General features: G+C 34.0%; 1 protein-coding gene across 1 annotated transcript; it reads right to left on the bottom strand.

The window, feature by feature from the left end:
- Window positions 1-273: 273 nt before the first annotated feature.
- LOC126204184 (matrix metalloproteinase-26-like) lies at window positions 274-1,416 on the bottom strand. The gene has a single exon (XM_049938588.1). The coding sequence runs from the start codon at window positions 1,414-1,416 to the stop codon at window positions 274-276; it is 1,143 nt and encodes a 380-aa protein (XP_049794545.1).
- Window positions 1,417-11,521: the final 10,105 nt, after the last annotated feature.

The raw sequence follows: 11,521 nt of genomic DNA, 5'->3' as shown, positions 1-11,521 counted from the left end.
TAATGAAAGATCAAATTTACCTGCTCTAACAACAGAATTTGTAAATTCACTATACTCATAGAATGTTTTATCTTTAATAAAGTATAATAATCCATTTGTATATCTGAAACTAGATTCTATACCTGGAGGTATTCCTGAAAATTCTTTTGTAATACGTCCATATTTTTTACTTATTCCCTTACATTCATCAATTTCTACATAATAAACATCATCAAAAAATATAAAGCTTTTACCAGAATATGTGTTCACAGCTGAATGTAGAATTACATTTTTTCATAATGAAAGAGATGTTAAAGATGTTGGATAACCAAATTTTAACTTAAAAGAGGGTATTTCCATTATATACAGTTTGTTGTCAATGAATAAAATAACTTCTCCAGATGGTCTTTGATATGCTGCAGTTATATTTTTAAATCCTTTTGGAAGAAATGTTAACCAATCACTTATAAGTTGTGGTTTAGTGCGTACATCTAAATTATCCAAATCCATTATCCAAACCCATTTTTCATAGTAAATATATAGAACCTGGTCAACAATCAGAAAGTTTTTAATTTTATTACTCAGTTTGCATAATTCTGGAGAATCTAAATCTTTTTCTCCATCATCAGTCTCCTCATCTTCCTCATCATCATCTCCTACAACCGGTTTCCCAAATAAGCTTTGTACTACAAGAATATCATCTTTACTTAATTCAATATTGGAACTGTTATATAATGGATACATGATAGAGGTATTTTCTGCTGAATGAGGAATTCCTAATGTATGACCAATTTCATGAACTAAAACTGCATAAAAGTTTATCTTCTCTTTTGGAGTATTTGTATCAATCTCAAAGTACCAATCTTCATCTTGATCCATATGGATTTCTACAACATCATTATTAGAATTTGGGTAATTTGCATGAGCCAGTACACCTGATTTACCATCAAATCTTTTAGGACAATAATGTTGTCCACTTGATTCTTTCCTATGCAAACGTCTCTTATTTGAAATGATGATGTCATAATTTGAACTATCTTCTTCAAAAATTAGATCTGTATGCTCTTTCCAAGTATTAAAAGCAATTTCACTCAATTCTTTCATTCTTTTCGATGAACCTGCATAATACCATTTAACAGTTTTCTTGTTCCATTTAGCAATATGTGAGGTAAAAGATACTGCATGATCTTCTACACCACATCGAGGTTTGTTTATCAGATCTAAAGTTTCTTGATCTATTTCACCAGTAGGTTTCAAATTAAACTTCTTTTGGAATAAAATTAAGGCATTTTTGATATCTGAAATTTCACCAATATTTGTTGACTCTGCTTCGAGATATCCAAATTCCTGTAAGTACTTTATAATATTTTCTTTTTCATGACTATCTTCTCCTGTAGCTATCTTCACTAACAACAAGGTTACAATTATTATTTTCATTTATATAGGTTAAAATTATTGAATGAATAAGAAAACAAAAAAATCTCTACTTCCACATTATTTATTGTCTTTAGTGTACTAATAGCCAATGTCTACACTTAAAATAAAAAAGAAAGATAAAAGAATTATAGTATAACATTACTTTTATTAACCGAACTATTGTGAGAATTATCGAAGCCTAACCACTTAACATATACCTTATCACCTTTCTTCTTCAATATTTTTTCAACAAGATATACATCTGGATAATTTGTCTTCTGTAATTCATATTCATAGAAGGAACCTTTTATCTCCTCACCACTGCTGTCTTTTAACTTATATGTAACTGGATTGGATAACACAACATCTATTATTTCAAATATCTCTGTTGACCAGTTAGCAGTATATCCCTTTTCAAATATTCCTTTCGGTTTACTAATCCTCACTTTATCTCCAACTTTATACTTATTTTTCTCAGTGACTGTAACAACACTCTCCGGTTTGTAATTCTTATCAACTTCTTTTGGTTTCATTTTTATTGTCCTATGCTTCGTGTTGTTGTATTCATAAACCAATTTGGAGACTAAATCAATCCACTTATAATTACCTTGAAGAGCAAATCTCTTCCACATTTTCTCTTTTAGTGTTCTATTAAATCGTTCTACAACTGATGCTTTCATCTCTGTAAAAGTTGAGTAATGATTAATACCATACGGCACACGAGTTTTTCAACATCTTTATTATAGAATTTTTTACCATCATCTGTTTGTAGATGTTTAGGATACCTTTCATTGAATATTCTTTGAAAAGCATCAGCTACATTTTTACCTGTTTTATCTTTAACCGGAATAGCCCATGCATACTTTGAGAAAACATCAATTACTGTTAATAAATATTTATAGCCTCTATTTATTTTTGAAATTCCTTTCAGTTTTCCAGAATCCATTTCTACTAAATCTGCTTGCCATAAATCATCAATACCGAGTGAAATAACCTCTCTTCTGGGAAAATTTTTCCTCATTGGTTTATGTAATTCATTTATAATTTCTTCACGAATATTCACACTTCCAGAACCAACTTTATTTTGATCTAAACAAAATTTTTTTAATGAATTTACTCTTTTTGCTTTGACATACTGTGCAAATACCTTCAATCCTGTGTCTTCCATTTTTAGTTGTTACTGTTTGAGGATGATGTGTCTCTGTATACTTCTTACACTTCAAACACCAAATATGATCATTCATTTATATAGAAGAAAAAATACTAACGTTCCAAGCTATCTTCACGAATACAATGTTCTACTTTTCCAAATATGTATAACTTTACTCGAATAGGAACTATTGCATCTGTGATATTTACACACATAACATCATCAGTACAAGTAGTAATAGATACATTATCTATGTTTCTAGAGTCAACTGATTTGCTTAAATGTCCTTCATGATAAAACTTAAAATTCAATTCTATTTTTATTAATTCACCAATACTGCTATAAGCTCTTACAATAATTTTCATAATTTTAATGTCATAGTCAAACACATGGTTCAGTATATCATCTTTCTTTCTAAAAGTGAATTCAATAAACTGTTTGTCAATGATTTTATTATCTAATTTCTCAATCTGAGTAATGTATGGTTGTAAATCTGTTTTTGTAAAGTAATCTGAAAAAGCTTTCTCAATCTCTTTTTTACTGTAGTAGTTACTGAACTGTGTTAGAATACTTGAGTATTCAGCTTTACTAACAACATCCAATAATTTGTTTTCAAGATACTGTTTAGTAACTGCATCATATCCACTTATTGGATCAGCTATATTAACTATTCTTCTTCCCAGAAAATTGATATAACTCTTTGATTTCTTAAGAAGATCTGTAAAATACTTTTGAAACTTGAGAAAATTCTTTTCTACATCTTTCAGCTTGTCTAATCGGGTAACACTATATCATTTGTCTCAGCTATCTTATTTCCAAAAATATCCATTTATTAAGTTCAAAATTTCATCAAACTTGTAACCATCGGAAAACAGTTTTAAAACGAATAAACATAAATGTCCACAAATATAATCATCGAATTTTTGAATCCTTTCTACATTATAATACAACTCATCTGATCCTAAATATTTAACCAATTCTGTTGGAATATTTCCTCCAAATGAATCAAACACATACTTCTTGTTACTGCTTTTATAATAACAAATCCTGTGTGTGCCAACATGATCTGATGTATCTAAATTTACGATACCACATTCAATTTTATTTGGCTTTAATGGAAGTTCATCAATCATGAAAACACCTCTAAAGTTCTTAATTTTCAGTTCTTTTACTAACTTTTCTATATCAAAATTACTTAAAGCGTGTTTATAGTTCTCAATTATTTTTTTGAAATTTTTTTTTAATCCCAGTACCTTTCTTCTTCTCCATCTCCAAATTATGTCTCTTTTGTTCTATCAATTCAGCATCTTATTTCTTTTTCTTCTGAACTGCACTTGTAATTGCTGCAGCACCTCCTGCTATTGATCCTAATGCACCTAATGCCGCAGATAATAGTGGGAGAAAACCTCCTTCATGTTCATTTAAACCAGAACCTTCTTTCTTTTGTTTCAAGTATTCAAAGATCTTTTTAATAACTGGAATACCTAATGTCAGAATAAGAGAGCCACCTTTTTTAATCAGATTAGACTTTTGTCTCTTCTGAACATCAGTTAAATAATTATCAAGGAAATCATATCCATTCACCTCATTCTTTGGTAACTTTATCTTCACAGATTTTGGTTTAGTTTTACCTGCAGGAGTAATATTATAATCAATTGAAAATGACTGCATTTATATAGGAAAAAAAAGATAAAAATATATGTTATAGTCCCCAGCCATTATCATCCATTTCAATACCCATTCCTAATTTTCTTTTTCCATACATTATTCCTCTTACAGCTGTTGCTGCTAGTTTTTCACCAACTGATGCATCTTTACTGTTCATTCTTTCTTTTGCAGCTAGTTGTAGTTCTTTATCAGCTTCATGTCTATGTTCTAAATTTTTATGATCTCTGTATGCAATATCATGTTTCTTACAAGCCTCATCTAATGGATTGATTCCTTTATCCCCTCGTGCCAATCTTTCTTCTAACTTCGTAAAGGGACCACAGTATGAATATCCTGGAATATGCATCTCAGGAAATGGTGCATTGTTTAAAACCCAGTTGACTAATCCTTTACCATATTTCTCTGATTTCCAGAATGTGTGTGGTAAATTATTCAAAAATCTGATTAAATATGGAATACCTTTAGGATTACTAATTATAAAGTCATTAAATTTGTTTGTCAACATTTTAGTTATTGCCTCCTTTTCATTGTGAAAGTTTTTATTTCCAACTAATTCTTCTCCATGAATAACAGTTAATTGATCGATTAAATCTCTCACATCATTCATCCAAACATATTCAACAGGTTTCTCTGTATACTTTTTTATCAATCCTTCACCAGATCTTTATGGGCTTGATTTGTTTCTCAGTTTCTGCCGTATTGGTTTAATTAATTCATTATATTTATCACTTACACTAGATTTGGGTTTCTTGGAATCTGGATCATTGTTTTGAAATATTGCATTAGTTAATAGTAAAATATTTTGATATGTATCTAAATCTTCTTCATAATATCCATCACCATTAACAGTATTTTTAGTTAAGAGATTCATTAAATCATCTGTTGCTTTGTAAACCTTCCCTTTGATTAAAATTGTGTCATTATTAAATTTAACTTCTGAATCGCCTATATAATGTTTTCCATTTTCAAATCGTAGCCCAAATACTCTGTCATTAAGAGCTCCAAGGTATTTTGATACTGTTGGACCAATATACACTCCTGGAAATGGAAAAAAGAACACATTGACACCGGTGTGTCAGACCCACCATACTTGCTCCGGACACTGCGAGAGGGCTGTACAAGCAATGATCACACGCACGGCACAGCGGACACACCAGGAACCGCGGTGTTGGCCGTCGAATGGCGCTAGCTGCGCAGCATTTGTGCACCGCCGCCGTCAGTGTCAGCCAGTTTGCCGTGGCATACGGAGCTCCATCGCAGTCTTTAACACTGGTAGCATGCCGCGACAGCGTGTACGTGAACCGTATGTGCAGTTGACGGACTTTGAGCGAGGGCGTATAGTGGGCATGCGGGAGGCCGGGTGGACGTACCGCCGAATTGCTCAACACGTGGGGCGTGAGGTCTCCACAGTACATCGATGTTGTCGCCAGTGGTCAGCGGAAGGTGCACGTGCCCGTCGACCTGGGACCGGACCGCAGCGACGCACGGATGCACGCCAAGACCGTAGGATCCTACGCAGTGCCGTAGGGGACCGCACCGCCACTTCCCAACAAATTAGGGACACTGTTGCTCCTGGGGTATCGGCGAGGACCATTCGCAACCGTCTCCATGAAGCTGGGCTACGGTCCCGCACACCGTTAGGCCGTCTTCCGCTCACGCCCCAACATCGTGCAGCCCGCCTCCAGTGGTGTCGCGACAGGCGTGAATGGAGGGACGAATGGAGACGTGTCGTGTTCAGCGATGAGAGTCGCTTCTGCCTTGGTACCAATGATGGTCGTATGCGTGTTTGGCGCCGTGCAGGTGAGCGCCACAATCAGGACTGCATACGACCGAGGCACACAGGGCCAACACCCGGCATCATGGTGTGGGGAGCGATCTCCTACACTGGCCGTACGCCACTGGTGATCGTCGAGGGGACACTGAATAGTGCACGGTACATCCAAACCGTCATCGAACCCATCGTTCTACCATTCCTAGACCGGCAAGGGAACTTGCTGTTCCAACAGGACAATGCACGTCCACATGTATCCCGTGCCACCCAACGTGCTCTAGAAGGTGTAAGTCAACTACCCTGGCCAGCAAGATCTCTGGATCTGTCCCCCATTGAGCATGTTTGGGACTGGATGAAGCGTTGTCTCACGCGGTCTGCACGTCCGGCACGAACGCTGGTCCAACTGAGGCGCCAGGTGGAAATGGCATGGCAAGCCGTTCCACAGGACTACATCCAGCATCTCTACGATCGTCTCCATGGGAGAATAGCAGCCTGCATTGCTGCAAAAGGTGGATATACACTGTACTAGTGCCGACATTGTGCATGCTCTGTTGTCTGTGTCTATGTGCCTGTGGTTCTGTCAGTGTGATCATGTGATGTATCTGACCCCAGGAATGTGTCAATAAAGTTTCCCCTTCCTGGGACAATGAATTCATGGTGTTCTTATTTCAATTTCCAGGAGTGTAGGTAGTTGGAGACAATAATTTCTCTGTACTCATCTTTTGTTTTTCTTTTTGTTCTACACTTTTCAGCATTTGTTCAAGTTGTTTCTGTTTTTGAGGTGATGGAGTAGAAACACTTGGAATATCATCATCTTTAGGGAATAAACTTTTCTCAAATGATGTTTCAGTTGGTGTTGAAGGAATCGGAAATATATCATCATAATTTTCTTGGTGATGATGATGGTAAGGAACCATCTGTTTTTAAACTTCTCTGTTTTCTTCAATTGATTTCAACACATTATCACCTAAGCCCTCAATTCCTTCCTTAAGTTGTTGAATTGCATCAATAACAGGCTGATCTTCTTTTTTATATTTCTCATACTCTGTTCTCGGTTGTTTCTTCCATGTTCGAAAAGCTTCTTTCAACTCTTCTTTTTTCTTTCTATTTCTCTTTGCTTTCTTAACAATTTCAGGATCATAACCACTATGCTTACTAACCTCCTTAGAGTGATCGTATTTTGCGAACATTTATTAAGGAGAAAATATTGTCATTTCTGTCGATGTTTATTAATCATCTTAAACATACGTGTTTAATATTCACATTGATGTTGATGTTCATGTTTGATGTTTATGTTTACATAGCAAGAAATTTTTTATTCTATCTCTGTACTTTCCATCATTCGCTTTCCTTGTTAAATCTATTGTAATAAAACCAAAATCATCATTCCAACATTTACTACACATTTCTTTAAACTCATCAAATTTCAGATCTCCACCTACAAACTCGTGATAAATGTGATTCAAATTTGTGTCATCCTGTCGAAATATATTCAAGAAGTTGAGATTATCTCTCACTAATTGTTTTGGAATCTTGGAATATGTCTGAGCTAAATAAAAACAATCTATTCCTTTATGTCTACCTCTAGTAAAGTATTCTCTAACAATGTCCTGATTTTCAAGAATGAAATCGTCAAACAAAACAACTGAATTATCTCCACATTCATCTAGACTTATTGAATCTTCATTGTTATCAATGAAAGTAACAATTTTGTCATCAATTTTTTCTTTAATTTTATTACACTTTTCTATAAACTCTTGGTATTTTGGCTGATCCAAACTTTTAGAATAAACATACAAATGATTTATTTTATCCCAATTTAACCACCCTGGAGCTAATATATAGTTATCGATCATTAGAGTTGTTTTTCCACATCCACTTGGACCAATAATTGCACATCTTATTGAGTTAGGTAATAATTCCCCATGCTTATTTTTCGTTTTCTTTTCTTTTAGGCATATTTTCGGTTCCCAGTCAGCCATTTATTTAGATAAATTTTTCATCATTTAAATGACTAGACTATTTGTATTGAATGGTAAGACCTCAGTATTGAGAAAACGATTAAATGTTCCATTAAGAGATGAGTTTAAACAAGTTGCAGTAGTTGGCTTTTATTCAACATTTCTCACACCAAATGTTACAGCTAAAAATAATAAAATGTATTGTGATGGAGAGACTATTGTTATTCCAGAAGGGCAGTATAGTTTGAAAAATTTGGAAAGATTTTTTCACATGAACAAACCTAGTATAAGTATTAAACCAGATGAAGTTTTAAATAGAGTTGTTATTGAAAGTGATGTTAAATTATATATGGATGTAAAGGATGGTATTGGAAGTCTGTTAGGTTTTAGTAATCAGACTATTAATGCAAATGAAAAGACTGTTGCTACTGATGTTCCCAAAATTATTCCATTTGAACTGATTAATGTAAGCTTTAATTTAGCAGATGGTATATTTGTTAAAATGGTGATCATTTTCACAGAGAAACGAATATTATTGCTTCATTTAAGCCGAATGTTGAGTTTGGTGCTCCCATTATTTATGAACCGAGTCATCCATTATTTGTACCAATACATGATAATGTTCAGGATATAGTAATAACTGTAACTGATGAGAATGAAGAAATAATCGATTTTAATGGAGCTGATGTGACAGTTATTTTAGAAATGAAATAAGAGTATTTTTAATCCTATATAAATGAACAGAATCGAGAGCTATCAATTTCAGTCGTTTCCAGTAAACGAGAAGAGTAAGTTTAATCTGAATGTTCCCAACAAAGATGTGGAGATTAATATCAATATCGGTGATGGTTGGTTACATCCTAATCGAGCTCAGCTGTATATGAGTTTTGATGTTATTCATGAAGATGGAACAGATTTTTCTGAATATGAGGGTAAAACAAACGCAAAATTAATTGACAATTTTGTTACAAAGCTTTTTGATTTGATAACAATAAAGAAGGGGAATAATATCATTTCTAGAATTGAGAACCCTTTTATTTCCTCAACAGTTTTACTTCAGTTAACTTCATCTCTTTCTGATAAAATATCTTTGGAAGGTATTATAATGAACAATGGGAAAATAATTAGGAAGAAGAATGAAGTTCTATATCCATTAGAACTGCTTGGTGGATTCTTCAAGGATTACAAGGAAATGATGTGGGAAGGTGATTTAACCATATCTTTTACATGGAGTTCATCTGTGGCTGATGCTCTTCTTAGATGGTCTAGTACAAATGCAGATGGAAGTGTAGTAGCTGGAACACTTCCAAAAGAAGGTAAAATAGTTGTGAAAAGTATGGAAATTAGAGTTCCAATCGTAAAATTTGAACTTGAATATGAACTTGAATTAGAACAAGAAAGACTTAAAAATCCAAAGATTCCAATATCTTTTTATGATTTACAGACTCAAGAGGTTGCTGGATTAAGTGGTAGCAAACATTTTGAATTAGACATCACAAATTATTATAATTCAATGGAATTTGATATGCCTTACTTCATATTTGTAGTATTTCAAACAGATAGAAAGAATAATCAGCTTAAAGATTCGTCACTATTTGATCATGTTAAACTGCAGAACATTTATCTGAAGAATGGAAGAAATGAAGTTTTTCCTCAGGAAATGTGGAATTTGAATCCACCAGATAACTTTATGAAAGCTTATGATGCATTTAGAGATTTTAAACGTGTTACACAGTTGAAGGGTGATATTGATGTTAATCCATATAATTTTATTACCAACTATCCTATTTATGTTATAAATATGACCCGTAGAAAGAATGTATTAGCAACTCAGAAAACAACAATGAAGTTATGTGCTGTCTTTAATGATAAGATATCTGATAAAACATTAGCTTATATAGTTATGTATGGGAAAAGAAATTTAACATATGACTCACAACACAGAATTCCTACCGAAATTTTTTAATTAAATAAATGAATAAAAAATTAGAGAAAGTCGTTGATGTATTCACAGCATGTTTATATTTCATTGTGAAATATTTTAAGAAAGAAAAGTGTGGTAAAAATGAAAAATTTTGAAATCTCAAGTTTAAGATAATGTTTCTTTTATTTTTTTCTTATTTTATTAGATAGCTCTTTTAATGTAGATTATGTTAGCACTTTGAATTTTTAAAATCGGTTGATATTTGTCTGAGAAAGACGCAATTTTTACCCCTTGCCCCTGCGAGTTATGCAACCCTTCTTACTTCCGTGTATTGCAGGTAGCGGTTTTTCAGGGGCAATAGTGCTGTCCAAAAATGCAATCAGTATTTATCTCTAAAAATAAAAAAGTTATAACAAAATTAAATTTTACATACCTGACATGCCAACTGAAGTCGAGAGTTGTGTGGAATATCTTGACAGGTAGAAGTGTTTGTGGATCATGTTGAGTAGAATATCTTTACAGATAGAAATGCTCAGGCTCTAGGATCAAGTGTTTCCTGACTTACACAAGAGATGGCAGCACATACATACATATAGGGAAAATATAGCGGCACAACTCATACTTTTAATTTGATTATTTCTTTAATAAGTAAAATTAAAACCTTTCTCTTACTCAGAAGGTGTTCATTTTAATCCATACTAGGAAACTGATGTGTTATAAATACCATAAAAAGTCTATTACTTCTTAATTTTTGACTTAAATTAACCACATTTTAGAAACAACTTCGTCAGTCGAATACCAACTATATATACAATGTCCGAGCTTCTTGCTGTCAGCCAAACTCTGTATAGTGTGCTGACCGAAGGGAGTGGCCATTACTGGAGGTCATTAAAGCGTTATGTGCAGAGAGAGCTAGCCATTTGGCTAAAATCTTTTCACCCTCGCCTTTGTATGACTCATCATCACCCCGGGCGGGTTTGAAACCTGTCCTAAAGAGGGGTGATGTGTTTCAGCCCGAATTAATGGAGTGCTCTGTTAACTCAGAGATGGTTTCCGTGCAGAGCTGACGTACAGAGGGACAGAGACCTGAAACAGGGTATTTGGTGAGGATGTTTTGCTCCTCCATACCATGTTGACATAAGGAGGGTTGATCCAATGAGTGACTCAGTGGTGTTCTTTTACTTATATATTTACTTGTGCAGGCTCGTTCAGGCTGATGCAGGCTCGTGCAGGGTAATTTTTCAGATTTTGATTAAATGGATGACTTTTTAAGGTTTTTGATGTTATTTTTAATTAACTTTCTTGTTTTCTTTTATTTTGCGATTTTTCGTGCAGGCTTGGCTGGACCAGAAATAGGGATTTTTTGGAAGTATAAAAAAATCGATTTATTTCTGATTTTTGTGCGTGAATTACGTGAAATGTTTGATTTATTGTGATTTTTTGATTATATGAAAAATGCGCTAGGTCTCTCAATTCTCTACTACTACTGCCGCCAACGTACATTTCGGATAAGGAACGCGAATATAAGATAACAGAAATTAGTGCTCGTCTGGAGACATACAGCCAGTCGTTTTTCCCTCGCTCTATTTGCGAGTTGGACAGGAAGAAAAATGACTAGTAATGGAACAACTACCCTCCGCTATACACCGTAT

Source organism: Schistocerca nitens, chromosome 9 (genome assembly GCF_023898315.1).
Source record: "Schistocerca nitens isolate TAMUIC-IGC-003100 chromosome 9, iqSchNite1.1, whole genome shotgun sequence".
NCBI classification, from domain to species: Eukaryota; Metazoa; Arthropoda; class Insecta; order Orthoptera; family Acrididae; genus Schistocerca; species Schistocerca nitens.
Note: the sequence above shows the minus strand (reverse complement) of the source record. Positions and strands in the feature narration are given on the sequence as shown.